Source organism: Corvus kubaryi, unplaced genomic scaffold (assembly GCF_017639235.1).
Source record: "Corvus kubaryi isolate FWS band 111438036 unplaced genomic scaffold, C.kubaryi_AGA036_p1.0 137, whole genome shotgun sequence".
NCBI lineage: Eukaryota > Metazoa > Chordata > Aves > Passeriformes > Corvidae > Corvus > Corvus kubaryi.
In genome coordinates, this window is record NW_024580671.1 from 14282211 (window position 1) to 14299631 (window position 17421).

The following is a 17421-nucleotide window of genomic DNA, read 5'->3' on the forward strand; positions in this document are numbered from 1 at the left end:
CTAAAGCCATTGGCTTTCTGACGACCTGAAGAAAGGAAACTAATGAAATAATAGATGCTTCTTACCAAAAACAGCTGTCAAGTGGAACTAAGCTTGCCCTTCTTGAGGATAGAGAAGTATGGAAACAAAAGCAGTGTAGGAGTAAGGGAGAGAATGAACACCAGCACTGCTTTGCATCAAACAAAATGAAGGTATTGCTAAGGGTAATCAGACTAGCAGTTACTTGCTTGTATTTTTCAGGGTAAAATGAACAGCAAATCCTTTCCTCCCAGAGGTGGTTCTCACTATGTAAGTCACGTTCCTAGTACTAACAGCTCTCGTGGAGGTGAAAGCTGACCAAAGCTATGCCCAGTCCCTCAGGTGCCCCATGGGTGCCTCAGGGGGTGCTTCCAGCTGGCTGCTGCGGGGCTCAGGCAGCTTTCCCAGCAGCCCATGTGCCTGCTGTGCTTAAGTATGTTACAGCCACCACACTGGTGGGACTTATGGGGCTGGAGATGCTGACTTGTTAATAACCTTCCCCAGGATGCTCCAACAATGATTAGGACCTTCCATTCTCACCTGCATTTCCAAAAATGGGAAACTAGGATACTCAGAAACAAAATGCTGTGTCACTACTGCTGTGTCCTTTGTTCTGCCAAGTAACTACCATCTCATGGAGAAATGTCTCCACAAGTTCTGATCCCTACACCATCTTCTGAGATGCAGCAGGTGTACTCTCCTGAACTGCAGTACCTTATGGAATATTACAGTTCTCCATAGATTGTTAGCTGCTTCTTAATACTTTCTGCTTTAAAAAAAGTTTAAAGATGACTATGCAGCTTTATTTTTTTCAGCTTGACATAAACAATATCTTATTATTTTTGACTTCTTATGAGAAATATTTCTAATTCATTCCTCCACCTTAAATATAAAGAGAATCGTATGGGATATAGAGTCTGTGACTAGCTCAAGACTCAGATACAGCCAGAAAAGTTCTGAAGTGTTGTTTGTGCTATTGGAAGTAGTACCTATATTCCAAGTGGAGTATATACCTTGGTAGGCTGAGTTAAAGACCATTTAATAGCTAAAAACAAACAAACAAGCAAAAACCCCCCAAAAAAAAACCTGAAGATACCAAATGACCACCAAAAAACCCACTAGCTCACCACTAGCCAACTACTACCCAGCCTGTCCTTGAACAGCAAGAGCCCTGGCCCCATCCCTAGTTTTATATGCTGAGCATGATGCTCTACCACCTGCGGGCAGCTGTCCTGGCTGTGTCCTCTCCCAACATGTTACGCACCCCCCAGCATCGTCACTGCTGGGGTGGGCTGAGAGGCAGAAAATTGATTCTGTGTAAGCTCTGCTCAGCAATAGCTAAAACATCCCAGTGTTACCAGCATGTTTCCAGGACAAGCCTGCAGCACAGCACCACTGCACCAGCTACTCTGAAGAACATTTAACTCCATCCCAGCCACACCCAGTACAACCTTCAGGACAGGGAAAAATACTACGGCAAAATATTATCCTTATCTTCATCAAAACTGAAAATCTTGCAGACAAGAGGGTGACAAGGATTTGGTCCTTCTCTGATATCCGGCATTACCCTCTTTTCATATCAATAGTGGTTTTGTTGCTGATTTTCACCTTTACTGCTTACCCTGTCACTCAAAGCTGCCAACTTGCCCAAGTGAGGTCACAGAGGTAACCACTTCAGTCTCGGCAGATAGCACTGAATTTCCTTCCATCTCCACCTTCTTTTTTACTTTTTAAGAGTATCTGCAACATTAGCAAGTGCTTGGAGTAATTTCTGTTTTCAGGAGCTCTGAAGATGACAAACTAAATTTCTCCATCACTGCATGTTTCCTTCCCCCAATGCTCTTCCTGCAGCTTTCCAGAGCCCCATTGAGGCTGACCACTAGACCAGGGACAATTTATTTTCTTACATTGACATGAAGCTAATCCAAACTACATACCTGTAAAGCAAGCAAGACTAAAAGCCATGTTTTTTCCTTAAGTTAAGGGACTGCCATAGTATATTTTACTTACATCAACTGAAAGCATACATCACAAAACGTTAAATGCAAACATTCAACACAATGCCAAGTATTAGATGGAAAATCAGTTACTTATCACTTACAAATGTGAATTAAACCTTTCACAGAAATAGCACTTATAAAAAATTCAAAAGACTCATTAGTTCACAAGTAAAGTTTAATCGATTAAAAAAAAAAAAAGTCAGATTAAGCAAAAGATTAGGTGTAGTGAATGGGGTTACCTCAGGCTGGCAGCCAGCCACCAGTGAGACTCCACAGGGCTCAATTTTAGGGCCAGTGTTCTTTAATGGAGCTAGACGAGTCAAATGTACAGTGAGTGAGTTTGCTGATGATACTAAAGTGAGAGGACTCCCTTAAGAGTAGAGAAGTCCTGCAGAGAGATCTGAACAAACAAACGAGCTGGGGGGCATCACCAGCTGCACAAAGTTTTAACAAGAGCAAGCACCAGATTCTCCACCTGGAACAGGGCAGTCCTGATCATCCGTAAACTTGGGAAATGAGAAGTTGGATGCAGCCCTGCAGTGATTTGGGGGTCCCGGTCCATGGCAAATTAAACATGAGTCAGCAGTGCCCTGGCAGCCAGGAGGGCCAAGTGTGTCCTGGGGGGCATCAGGCACAGCATCACCAGCCGGGCATGGGAGGGGATTGTCCTGCTCTGCTCTGCACTGGGGCAGCCTCACCTTGAGTTCTGGGGGCAGTTTTGGGAGCCACAATGTAAGAAGGATATAAAGCTATTGGTGTGTCCAGAGAAGGGTGATCAAGGAGGAGACTGAGGGGTGACCTCACTGCATTCTACAGGTTCCTCAAGGTGGGCAGCAGAGGGGCAGGCACTAAATTCTCTCTGGTGACCACTGACAGGACTCAAGGAAATGCAATGAAGCTGCATCGGGGGAAGCTCAGATTGGACATGAGAAGGTGATCAGGCTCCCCAGGGAAGTGGTATAGGCCCAAGCCTGCCAGAGTTCAAGGAGCATCTGGACAATGTTCCTAGTGGTTCGGCAAGGAGCAGGGAGTTGGACTCAACCATCCCTACAGGTCCCTTCCAACTTGAGATATTCTATGATTCTGTGACTGTAACCTTAGGTCTTACTTTACAGAAAAGCACTTGAAAACTTGGATACTTTTATAATAATAAGCTTAATCAGGCTTCTAACAAAGGAAACTCCTAACAAACTGTACAGTAACAGGAGATTTTTAATCAAAAATATATTACACACAGTTTTATTATTTTTCCCATTAGCATTTCTAACCCAAAGTAGAAACTCAGGTGTAACATCCTGAAGGCTCTCAGTCCTGAAGGCAAGTAGAGAAGTGCTGTAGTTATGCTTCAGCATCAGAGAAGACTTTGACTGATCTCAATAAACCAGGTTGTTGCCAGAAGGGGTGGTGGGTCAGGTCTCACTACTATGTCACAACAGCTTGCCTCTCCTCCCCTCTCTCCCTTGCCAAATTATCATCCTGTGGGACTCATGAGCTGATTCCCACTCACTGTGCAGCCCACACAAGTGGTCCCAGCTGCTAACAAGGGTAGTAGCTGTAGATCATCTCCTTTGAGCAACGTGAACTCTTAGAAAACAAGAAAAGCCAACTGCAAAACCTCCCCTTACTGACCTGAGAACTAACCAGGCATCTCAGGAATCTGATGCAATGCATATTTAATACACCACATCAAGATTTGCATGTGTAAGATGCTGTGACACACAGAGTACCTTGTACATGCAAAATCATTGCTATTTCATTTATGTTTCTGCACACCATTCTGATGAAATCTGGAAATAATGAGCTATTAGTCCTTTTACAGAGTTTCATATGTTCTAAATGCAAGTGTATACAAAACAATCATGCTTATACTTACCTCTTTGTGATTATGACTCAAGTTACCCCTTTCCTAAAATGTTCACCAAAAAACCAGTATCTTAATAAATGTATTAAATTGCCTGGATTTCACTGAGAGCCTCTTGGCTTTCCTCAACCACTGTTCTGGAACTGCAAGTTGTTCTGTCTTTCACTGCCCACTTCCCTTGCCATCCTCGACACCCCAATTCCTGCTCCTTCTTGAAGTTGGAAATGAAGATTACACACAGCTTCCTTATAGTTAAAACTAATGGATGAAAAGGCTTGAGAAGTTGTAAGTGGGGAGAGGGACAGAGTAGGAAAAGGGACCTTACCCTGCTCAGTGGCTGCCTGCAGCTACATTCTGTACAGTGTAGTCAAAAACAGAGCAAATAGTAACAAAAAATGGAATCCATCCTACATAATACTGCTTACTAGTAATGAGGCATGATATGGAAAACACCAAAACCTAAAAGGCATTTGCAGAACCTGCGATTAGAACAAAAATACAGCACTTCTTATGTCAAGTAGTTAATTGTTCTGGCAGTCAGAGACTAGAGATAACCCCTAGTGTAATTTTACAGAATTAATCTGAATTTTAAAATTAAACCGGAATAAATAATTTAAATCATAATTGTGACCAATTTTGCAAGTTTTCCCTTCCTATAGTATGTATAAGACATATTTGTGCATAACTTGAGGAATGAGAGCAGCTTCGTGTAATTTTAATAAAAAATACAATGTTTCAAGTTACTTGTAAGCATCAAAACATAAGTGTACAGACATCAGACTGATCATTTTCTCCAAGGTAACCGTGTAGAGGCTTCAGAAACAGTTTGTTGCTTTACAGGACTTTTGAAAAGAACATCCTTTCAAAGGAATACATGACAACAAGAACCGGTAGGAAGAATACAATCGTGGAGACCACAGGGGACAAGGGAACAGCCACCTGAGCCATTACAAAGGAGCACAGGCCTTGGGTTCAAACCTTCAACAAGAGCTCCTCTTTCCCCGCAAAAAGCAGATTTATGTAGTATGGCAGACACAATGCAGAGGACCCAAAAGCACACTTTTGTCCTTAGTATGAGCCCTCTTTGAAAGACTCTGGTACATCTTGGTTGGCAGCATCGTACTGAGCAATGAAATGTTTGAGTTCTTCAATGCATCGCTCACCTATTTCATGCAAATTCTGCCTCAGGGCAAACTGAATGGACTTCTCTAATGATGGATCTTTATCAATTAGCATCTTCACTACCATGCCAAAGGTTTCACAGTCTTGTCTGTAGACCTAGAAACAACACATTTTAGGAAATTATTAAATGCAAGACCCTTTACACATTAGCACACCAGCAACCTCATTGAGTTAGATCCAAATGTAACAAAGGATATTGGATATAACGTGAGTTTCAGCTGTAAAACTTACTGGCCATTTCCTCTCTCCTGACCTGTGCTAATACAAATGTAGCTAGCTCAGTGCTATCTGGATACCAAAAATAACTTTTATGGGATGAAATGCCATAAAAGAGAGATTAAGTTCTCCTTGCAGCAATATTTAATAAATAATGGTAGAGCAGAGTACAAACACTAAACCAGATTTTCTTTTCACTTCAATATATTTAAAATTAAACTTTGGAATGTCTAGCAATCTCAATCTTCATACAAAGCACAGATAATTTAGTTTGTTATCTTTCCTAATACTTTAAATACAAGTTGTGTTTAAATAATTTCACCAAATTTTGTTTGTTTTATATGTGTTTCTTGTAGAAGTCTTTGACAAAGATGACTTTAATTAGTTTGGATTGCACTGGTGATTCAGTCACTAAGGATTAAAGAAGTCCTGGCAGTGGTTTACCTGAACCCATCTGACCTTCTCCCACAGAGAATGAAGAGTCTGCAAGTCAGTTACGCACCACATTTGAGGTGAAGTAACTTTTCATTATCACTGCAACTGTTTTTCAGCAACATATGACCACACTCTTATGCAACTTCCAAAGCAAGTCAGTGACATTAAATTTTTTTTCCAGATTCCAGCTAAGTTTATTAATCTACATACCCAGCAAAAAAAGGAACTTCCCAAAGTCTTCCAACTGCTAGATGCAGTTAATTTTCAAACCGGTTAGGCCAATTTCCATTTAGAAAATACATTAGCTTTTTGAATGAAGTAAGTTTTCTATCTCCATATATCCTTTTTTGAGGAAAAAAAGCTAAATGTTGATATTCTTCAAAGTATGATTATATTTTAGTATTGTCTGCTTGTCTTAGAACTATTTTTTCACAGAGATGTGCAACCCTTTCCTTTCACATTTATCTGTATTGTGGACATAAATGATACAACTGTATGTAAGCAATTCCTCATTACTAAAAATTAAAGAAAATACCAAACAAAACACACCCATCCCACCCCCAATGAAAACCCACCAAAATAACCCATTCATAAGAACCTGTCTGAGGTCAGCTCAAGCATATTGATGTCAGAAAACCAGTAAAAAAATCCCAACATTCTGCACAAAACTAAACAAACACAAACTATTCTTAGAAACACAATGATTATCATGATACCTTCAATAAAGACAGTTCTTAAATGCTTAATAACATACTCTAGGTAAACAGTTTAAAATCAGACCCACTTTTCAAACACTGGATGGCAAATAAAAGGAAACCTTTAGGCAGACACTAGTCTTCAGTGGAGAGTAACAAGTCAAAAAGAAGAGTGCAGCCCAAACCAAACTTGAGCTAAACATTTTTAAGTGTGGAAATGCACATGGCATTTTCTCAGAGAGGGGTTTATAGTTCTTTGGTAGTAAAATAACAGCACAAAACCCAGACTCTGAGAGCTCATGCTCCACAGCAAGTAAAACATGGTACTTGGTAAAACAACTTCAAACAGAGAAAATCTGCATTACTTTTTCTCTCTTCCCAAAGAAAAAGCTCAGGAAAAATCGCTGTCTCTGATTAGCCATATGACAGATGGGATTTTGCTTAAGCTACCCTTTCAAGTACTTGCAGCATGCTTGCTCACACCTTCACGGAATGATTTCTGAAATGGTTTTTCTCCCCAAAGCTATTATGCGTTGGGGAAAATAGTTCATTTTTTTTTTCTTATTGCATATCTGTTTGACCTATTTTATCACAAAGTGGTCAGACCAAGGATGTGTGAATGATCTTCCACAGGTACACAAACATAGTAACCGTGAGTCTCCAGAAGACCCTGACACTAAGAGACAACACAGATGCATTGCCCCGCCTTCTGCATGGGGAGGCTACAACTGAAGGAAATGCTCTACTTTTCATGGGTCTTCAAACTAATGGCAAATAGTGCTGCTACTTCTCCCACACACCACAAAGAACTAACCCAGATTAAATTCTCTGACTCCTAGCATATAAGTATTAGCTTAATCTAAGCACATTTTTCTTCCAAACTCTTGCAAAAGAAGACGTGGAAGAGAATCAAGACAGCCATTGTCGTCACTGCATCTGCAGTCAGAAGTCACTCTGCCATCACAACAATCTCGAAACTAAACACCTTCATACAAGAGATGAATCTTTTCAATACTTTGTGACAAAAGACTTAAAAAAAATAGAATTTACCTAAATGAGGGGAAGAGGGCAAAAGTGGAGCAAGAAGACAGTTTTAACAACAGAAAACAAAGAAAACAGCTTAGCTCCTCTAACAATAATTGAGCAATTTTCTCTCTACAATCTTTCTGCCCCAGCTGCTAATTCTGATCCTCCTGGTACAATCTGCCTCCTTCACTATTGTGCTGATAAATCTATTTGTATAGCTGCAACGTCCCAATTGTGCTGATAAATCTATTTGTATAGCTGCAACATAAATTGCATCACTGAGATGCTCCCTTTTAAAATTACTTCCCCCTCCAAGTAATGTGATTCAGTGATTCAATTCTAAAACCAGATGCATCAGCACAACTGAAAGAGCTGTGAGCCATGGTCTTAAAGTGAAAACTTCACAAACCAGTTTATACCTGAAGCCAAGGCACAACTACCAACTTTCAGAGATAAGTTACTATGCTTTACAGAAGGAAATGGAGATTATCAATTACAAGAGTATCAATACAGAATACATCAATTACAGCTTAATGGTACAATCAACGATTTGAAAAATTTGTGAAAGCACTGAAAGCTCTTGAAAGAAGAGGATGGTGGCATGACATTAACATCTATCAGAATACAAGGAGGCTATTTCTGAAAAATAAGCTGAGAATGTGATGCTTGAGGAAGAAAGAAAACTGCAGAAAATATTCCAACCAAGCAAAAAGACCTCTCTGTTGGAGAAAAATACTGGAAGAACTTGTGACCCAACAAGGTATGAAAAGAACCCTATCTTTAAAATTCCAGCTGATACTGATTTTGAGCTCAGACCATGGAAAGCTCATCTGTAAACATCTGGAACTAAAACCTGAAAATGATTCCATGTGTGGGGAAAGAAGAAATAACATTTTTAAAATGAAAAACAAGAAAGGGAATGATACCAGTGAACTGATTATTCTGTCTGACATATAAATCAGATAATCCTGAAAACAGCTAGAGCCACAAGGTGATCATTTACCGAGGCCCTAGCGTACATTTATTCTCTGACCTAAGTTACAGCACCAGCATAATGGAAAGAGCGTGTAAAACTTTAGTAAGCAGATGAAGGAGAAGTAGAAACAGCTGTTCTGCTTCCAAATACATGAATATATTTATTTTATATACACATGCTGTATATAGCTATATATACATGCAGTCTTGCTTTTTCTGTGCATGACAAGTATTTAAGCTGAATTCAAGTTCTTTGAAGTGTTTTCCAAAATCAGCACATCTAGCATCTGTGAGGTCAGAGGATCACAAATATGCATACTTTTGTATTATTCTCATGGAATTTTAGCTCTTCTTATTGTTACATGATAAGGGCATAGAGGCTTTGGCTGAGATCAGCCATGCCACTCTCCGTTATAAGTACTTGATGCAAATATAAAGTTGTGATGCACCTGCAATATGTTAGTGAAGACACCTCATTTATTTGAGAAAGCTAAACCAAAACTTGTGCTTAGAACTGTTTAAATACAGCTGAAAGACATTTACTTCCAGACGTAGTTAGAGAAATGGAGATGTCAGTTGCCCAGGTTGGAGGTGATCATTCTGCCTAGAACTCCCCAGGCAGAATGAAACTTTTGAGAACTCCCTCATCTACAACTACACCAAGTTTTCACAGTGAACTTCAAAGTGCCATCAACAATGTCCTAAGTTACATAATGTATGACACTGACATGAAAGAAATTATGGATACCACACATTCTCTTCTTCCAGCTCAGCTGTGGAATGTTAACCTCTGAACAGGAAGAAAGAGGGGCAGAAGCAAGCACATGGAGACTGCTCATGTCTTTGACTGCTATATCCCTCTTCCAGTGATAATGTAAAAATGGTTTTAGGCTTAAACCAAAGAAAAACATATTGGATGGCTTTGCTGATAGGTGAAATTATACATTTCTAGGGAATACCGTGACAACATACCTACCACTCACTGACAAAGTCCATATAATTTTCTTTTTCTGACTAGCACAGCACCATGTTTTTCCCCAAAACTGTTCCAGAGCCACATGTGCACTTTGTGCAACAGAGCTGTTGGACAACATAAACAGTAATGACAACAAAAACTAGAACTTAAGATGTCCTCCCCTGCAAATGACTACAGGTTGCAGAAAGTTATAAGAGCAATCTTGAGCTCAAAGTCTTGCATACCTGGCCAAAAACCAGCTTTATTTCAACAGCAAGAGCAGACACGGTATTCAAAGGGGATAAGGACAAGCCTTATTTCAACCCATGCATCAAGTTTCCCCAGCTTAGCTCAATGGTCTGTGCAAAGGAAAGTTTTTTAACTTTTCAAGGTGACTCAGAACAGCTAAAACCACAGAATCTGTTCTAAACAGGCTTTGAGGAAATGGGAAACAAGAGAGAAGTTCTCTGATGATTGGAATGACTCTCTGGAAGACTGGTCCCACCAGGATAGTTAGCCTCTGTATCTCTCATGTCCACAGCTTGTAGAAAGTAGAACTGAGTAGCAAATGCGAGATGTAAATTTCTCCCGTCTCAGAAAGGACTCGAATGAATCTCCACATCTCATTTCTGGGAGAGCTGTTCTAATGGATGTGCTCTAGTTTATATGCAGGTATTAAAACATTTTCCTCCCCAGATATGATTTTGAATGAATATGACACTATGTCACTTTTTTTGAATGCTCTTGGCTTCATGCACACATGAAAGCCTCTTCAGTTGAATTCATCCTGGGACTTGCATATGCCAAGCTTGAGCAGCTACATGCAGGAGATGAGGAAACTCCAGTGCAGAAGGGGTACGGTACTTCTGCTCACAGAGACAAGCAGGACCAGCAGACATGGTAAGGACCACATCCATTAGGTGGACAGGATGATTTAGCAAGCGAAATTGACGCCCATGATTTAATCTGTAATTTCCAACACCTTGATCTTTTCCTCACAGCCTTTTCTGGATTTTTTGAATATTCTTAGCATTCCATACATTTCAAGATTCATCTAACACTCTCTCGCCTCCGCCAGAACTCCTCAGAGCAACACGACGCAAGCCCAGACTATCTGAGCAGCTCTGCACCATATGTACACAGCCCACCATCAGTGCCTGTGAGTCAGTACTCATCTTCAGAGATGCCTGCTCTCAGCTCCTCATCCAAGGGCCAACGACCCCCAAGGCTCAGTTAACACAGGGGAAGGAGCTGGGTTGTGGCTCAGAAGCCATGTTAAATAGCCTGCAACCTTTAGATACTAACTCACTTTGAGAAGACCCAACATGCCCAGCAATCACAATTTTGCATCTGTGATTCATGCAAGTACTCATTTAATATATTATCTTACAGAAGACAGGAGCTTTTCAGTTACTAAGAGCATATTTCCCACAAGTATCAAATACTCCATGCAAGGAAGAAAGAAGCAACATGCTCACTGGCAGATTGATTTCTCACAACAGCAGAGCATGAACATGCAGAGCACAAGTACAGCACTAGTTTGAAAGCCATACCATGTCCATTCCAGACACTCCATGAGAAAACTGCTGGAAATTTCCCTCGATTCAGTGATGCCCCAGGGTCCCCCTACACTAGACAGCGATAACAGCTTTTGTTCTCTCACCTAAGCCATGATAGCTGGGTTGGTATAGCCCTCTGGTGGTATAAACTGGCTTCTTATTTCCCCTCCTCAGCAGACCTACAGTAAGTCTGACAAAGCACTCTTCAATTAACCAAGCCACATCTATGCCAGGTTTTCCCAGCATGGGTGAGACAGACTACGAGGTATAATTTTTCTTCTACTCCTAACTAAAAACAATACTGGAATATTTCATAATATAGACCTAACTCTAAGCTGATTGCATATGCAGTCAAATTTGCATTTTAATTGTGCATGTAAGCTTAAGCAAATTGGGAAACTACTAAACATTGAACTGCCACTATCACGGCTTATTCTCTGTCGAAGACATCTTTTAAAAGGAATTACTACCTCTCCCCAAATCTCTTCTTTTTAATTTACTTATATGCTATCTTGGAATGTTTTTCAACCATGCAAATTTGATTTCAGTAACTTACCCAAAATTTGCTCTTCCAAACTACAATAAGTTAATCCTCTACTGAAAGAGTACAGAGAAATTTTCATCACTGCAGTGGCAATATAATGATACTGTTATGAGTACAAAATATAAGTTTATAGCTCCACGGTGCAAAGAATGCTCAGAATTGTCATTAAACCACTTGCAGACAATTTTCATGATCAAGACATTTAAAACTGATTTTCAACCAAGATGAACTAATTTTTATGGTTACAAAAAACTAAATTAACATAGAACAAATTCAATGCTTGGTTACAATAGTATACAGTTTACAATGGCATACAATTTTAAATTATAAAATATCAACAAGTGTACTCTATTCCTTTCTTAAAAACACACTAACAATTTTGCCCTGTATCCATGTAATATTTTCTGCACCCATTAATCAATGTGTTTATAGACCAACTAGATACTCATTGAAATGCAAATTGGAACAAGTTATTTAATATATTATGTAATAATGAACAATTTCATGTTAATTTGCTTCTTACTGAAGATACGCAAAACATTAAAGTTATTTGCACTTAAATGCAGTTCTTCCTCCCTTTCCAATGAAACTTTCAAGTTCCTTTTTATGAACTTCAATAGATTTAATCAACTTTTAGAATGTAAGCCCACCATTTTTGGCATCTAAATATCTGACAGAAAAGTCTCCTGGAAGCCCCTTGTGGAGAACAGATGCTGACAGAGCCCTCACTTTAAAAGAGACAGGAATTCAGATTTGAAGTCTGCTTTGTCCTCAAGGACCAGAACTGGCAACATGTGGGGGCAGCAGGTGAGCAAAGCACAGCAGGGACACGTGCTGCGAGCCACAGTGTTTCTGCTCAGCTGGTTTACAGCCCTTTGCTTCTAGATCACAGCATCATTCATCCCTTTGACTAAACTAATCTGATAGAAGAAATGCAGTCTGAAACAATGCCATCACAAGGCTTCCCCTTCATTTAAAAGTAGAATTCTAGTATGAAAAGAGATGAAAAGCGCTGTGTAAAATTGAGGGGTGGGTGTCTGTGTTAACAGTGGCCAACTCTGCTGAGTTTACAAACACATTTTCAAGGCTGAAAACCCTGAAGAGTTGGCTTGGGTCCTAAGACACAACCCTGGTCTTTTACATGCACTGGGAAGAAAACATGCAGGCAGAATTATTTACCCGTGTGAATCCATTACCTCCAGGTTTAGGCTCAAGACATCATCTAGATACTACTTTGCTTCATACCATGCCCCTCTTGACACCTGTGCAGTTACAGTGAAGCCAAGGGGTTTGAAATGGGGTGGAGCCCACCACTGCTTGGGAAAGCCCATGACTGGCTGCAGCATTCCATGGCTGCCCACATCAGCCTTCTCTGCCCACGGCTTCTGCTGTGCAGGGCTTGGCCCCTCGGCAACAATCATAGCTCTGAAGAGAGGCTCCACACCTCGTCAACTCCCTTCTTCTTCCCTTCACCATCCAAACAAAAAATTACACCTTTTTGTGCATTTCCTCAATGCTTATAGAGCAATCTAAAGATTGACATACAGCTTTTGTTATGACACTGATGAGGAGACCTAAAGAACAATATAATTAAAAAGCAATAAAAAGTGAAGTCCCTCAGCAAGGGCAGTATGTGTTTAAAGCTCTGTTTACCCAAGGACAGATCTGTAGAGCAAGGCTGCATAATTCAGAACCAACACAGCAGAAGTTGGTGCTATTTAGAAAACAAGAGTTTTAATTTATGAAAACTTACAAATTCCAAATAGTTACTCATTGCTTTAAAACTACTACACATGAGTTTTCAATAAGAAGCAAGAATTTATTTTAAATATATTGCTAGGAAATCCATGTGTTTAATATTTTTTTAATACTATGGTGGAAGATTTGATACAAATGTTTAAATGAACAAGAACTGGTACACAACAGAAATGTACACGATGATACACTTCATTTAATGCTACATTTTGGCAAGAGCAAGTGTATCATTACTTCTTCAAGAAATGCCTTGCTTAGTCAAGCAGAAGTAGCTCCCATGTGGGAGAGCAAGAACTATTATGTTACATGGTTTTACTGGAGATAATTCTTTACTAAACCAATCAGACCACAAAATAACAGCATTCTAACACCAACTACAGGCCCTTGGAGACCAGTTTGTGTGTGGCCTAGATTTCATAGGCTTCTTTACAACAGATGTGTTGGATGAGGGTAGTGTTACTTCATATATTAACTTGTGTGTTCCTTAGGTAAAACAGCAGTATGAGTCTAAATTCTGCCTCTTACGTGTTCTTCTTACAGAAGGTGTGTGCCCTGTGCAAGGAGATGATAAACCTGAAATCCAAAAAAATCCATTGCAATTACAATTCATCAGTTTCTAAACCTCGCTGAAAGTACTGACGATCTCTTGAAGACGTGTCAATGACATCTTTTCAGCTCATGTATAAGAATACCCAGCTGTATGTTTAAGAATGCCCTGGTACAAACAACTGTGCAGCCAAGTCCAAAAGTTGTAAAAGGGGAACTATTTATATATCTGATAATTTCTCTTTGTTCTATAATAATATGCAAACATAGAAACTGTATTTTTGTAGGAGCATAAATGAAAACAAAATCCTAAAAATTCTCCTCTCCAACAGATGCTAGAAAACTCCCATTACCTGAAGTACACCAGCTCAGGATCAAACAGGAAATAATCAGCCATATGCCAAAGGAAGGGCCTCACCCTACAACTTTTTATTTATAAAATACTGAATAGATGGAAAGCCACTTCCTAAATCTGCTCCACGGTAAAGTTCTTGCTCCATCCAAAACAGGAAGGGTGAAGTTTATCTACAAAAGACTCTATGTTAATTCTCTTGTTAAAAATGCTTTAAATAATTTTCAGTTACGTCCACTGACCATAAAGGAAAGTGATATTCATTTAAGCTTCAGCAGAATGGGCTATATATTAACAGCAACGATAAAATGACAAACTAATCTTTCTTGTCATCAAAACAACACAAATATTTCGTAGGAAACATACAGTAGCTCAAAATCCACACAGATCAACTGTGTTGAAGTCAAGATCAAAAATTATGCATTTGATTTTACCCAAAACTGACTTGTGATGACTCAGTTTCCCTCAACAAAAGTTGTCCCACTTTCAACAAATATCCTCAGCTACAAATATTCTCAGATTCAACAATATTCTGCATTAAGTGGGCTAATTTTTGTTAATGGGCAAGACAGCATTTTATCCTGAGGTGTGGATTGTCTGTATTTTCTCCAATTGCACAATGAAAATAAGCAGCAATAGAAAGAAATAACTAAAAAACCCCCTTTCTTTCCAATTAAGAGCAACTCTGAGCAGATCAGTTACACAATTAACTGGCAGCAGCATTGCTAATACAAACTCAAAACTGGTGGATCTATGAGTTTAAGAACCAGTCCTTATATGAGAAAATTTCCTCCCTATCACTAGATAAAGAGCAACTTAATTTTTTTTTTTCTTTAATGGTTAAAAATATGCTAAAGCAAGTTTGAAATTGCATGTCAAAGGGTAGGTTTTTTCATCACACATGCAGCATAAAGAAAATACTACATAAAACAAGTAAACTACTGTATGCAATGGACAGCTTTTCAGAAAAGCAACAGCTGCAAGAAGAAAAACAATTACTTCGATTACCAACATTTTATGGCTTAGTTTATGTTAAACCTTACTGCTTCTGAAGGTTTAGAATTACTTCACACATTATATTAGCCTCACAAATCAGTTTTATTAGTACCTCAATAATGAATCAAATTTTTTTCATGTCCAAGTTACTGTCCTGCCTTTACCCTTGAAATAGTCACTCATCATTTCTTTTAAGTACTCATTTCAAATGTAAAACCAAATAAATTAAAAAGTAAATTATTTTGGAGGACTTCTCTAATCTTTCCTTAGCTTGTGGATACGTATCTTTTTCCACATGCAGCTGCTATTCCCCCTTCCCAGCTGTCAGCATCCCTATGCCAGAAACCATCACCCCACTTGTTTGTGCGAACCAGTAATATACAGGAGTACTTCTAAAATGAATTCTTAGGCAAAACCAGTCTGATTAGGTCACATGCTAGGACATCAGCTGGGCTGCAGGGAGGAATCTCCTATCCTGGGTGAGAAAGTGATGAGCAGCTATGGATAGCATCTAAAGAGGACATTTATCTATAGCTTTACACTAGTGTGTCCACCTTGAGCTTATCTGGAAACACTCACTGAACTTCCACCTAATCCAGACAGACAAAGCACACAGGATCTCTGTTTAAATGTCTGCATATCTAAGTATGTAACTTCAGTCAAATACAAAATATATACAGAAACAGAACATAAAGCTGGCACAACGGCTGGGGTTGGAGCAGGTCAGAGAACCTCATGAATGAATGAAGCCTCATTTCTTACTGAAAATATGTTCATTCCTCCTATGTTTTTAGCATTCAACACATGAACTATCTCTCCTTCTGAATCTGTTCCCACAATTCTAGTTATTTCCATGTCAATTTGGAAGCAGAAATCTGATCCAAAAATTGGTAAAAACAGAAAGCATGTCTCTCCCTAAAGAGAAAGTCACAAGGAGTAGAGATTAGTCTTCTATGGTTAGTAAATCATGTGTCTTAGGGCAGCGATTATCAACTGTGGTTCCAAGGGAATGTAGTACAAGTTCTTAATTTACTGAGTGGATATACCACTGACTGTATCCCACAGTACTTGGAATTAATTATTCTGTAAGTTTGGGTTACACTCATAAGCAATATTGAAGAATCACAGCCATCAGCTGGTTCAAAAGGGCTTGGAAATCACTGGTCTTTTTCATTGTGGAAAAAGAAGCCTATTTTGTACTTAAAAACATCTTCTAAGAACACTGGCTTTCTACAGTGTTTCTACTGGCTTTTCTTTACAAGCTTTTCTTAATGAGATAGTTAAGCACGGCTGCAGCATTTCAGCACAAGAACTGTTACCTATCAAACTCATTAAAGGAATGTCTGCCCTATTCAATCCAGTGTCACTGAACATTTTCCAGAAGTTGTCTGATGGGGTGGGTGAACTGACAGAAGACAGATAGGGAACAAACTTGGCAAGATATTCATATATCATGAATACACACTCATGACTTCTTGAAATGTTTGCTTGTCGTCAGATTCTGGCATCCACTGAAAAGCTTTGATTCTTTTTGAGTCTGGCTTCAGCCTGTCCTTATAAAAAGGGAGAAGAAACTGGGATCATCAAATACTGTTCTGTGTTGGGGTTTCGTTTTGAGACAGTTTTTGAGAGCTTTAGCTCTGTATTCTTCAGACTTAGGGCAGCTTTCTGTGATCCCTGACACCCAGAAATTTTGCTAGCAGCATGATGCAACAAATCCACCAAGTCAAAAAATAACAGAGATATATCCAGTACTCAAGAAATAAAACTCAGAATCACAGAATCATTAAGGTTGACCTTTAAGATTGAGTCCAGCTGTAAACACAACACTACCAAGTGCACCACTAAACCTTGTTCCTAAGTGCCATATCTACACATCTTTCAAATACCACCATGGATAGTGATTCCGTCACTCTACTGGGCACCCTGTTCCAATGTTCGGCAATTGTTTTGGTGAATTTTTCCTAATATCAAATCCAAACCTTCCCTGGTGCAACCTGGAGCCATATCCCCTTGTCCTGTCACTTGCTGCCTGGGAGAAGAGACTGACCCACATGTTGCTACAACCTCCTTCCAGGCAGTTGTAGAGAGTGCTAAGTTCTCCCCTGAGCCTCCTTTTCTCCAGGCTGAACAACCCCCCAGCTCCCTCAGCCACTCCTCGTAAGACTTGTGTTCCAGGCCCTTCACCAGCTCCGTTACCCTTCTCTGGACATGCTCCAGCACCTCAATGTCCTTGTTGTAGTGAGGGGCCCAGAACTGGACTGGCCCCTGTACTGGTGCCCAGTAGAGGGGGACAATCACTGCCC

At 39.7% G+C, this 17421-nt stretch overlaps 1 protein-coding gene across 5 annotated transcripts in view; it reads right to left on the reverse strand.

Moving 5' to 3' along the window:
• Nucleotides 1-4759: 4759 nt before the first annotated feature.
• PPHLN1 (periphilin 1) overlaps nt 4760-17421 on the reverse strand; it is a 64025-nt gene continuing 51363 nt past the window's right edge. For 4 of the 5 annotated variants that reach the window (XM_042017964.1, XM_042017961.1, XM_042017962.1 and 1 more), the window contains one exon: nt 4854-5157. In XM_042017964.1, the coding sequence (XP_041873898.1) occupies nt 4948-5157 (210 nt within the window). In that variant the 3' untranslated portion in view covers nt 4854-4947. Of the gene's footprint in view, nt 5158-17421 lie in introns of all 5 variants that reach the window. The other variant, XM_042017960.1, reaches the window with a different exon arrangement.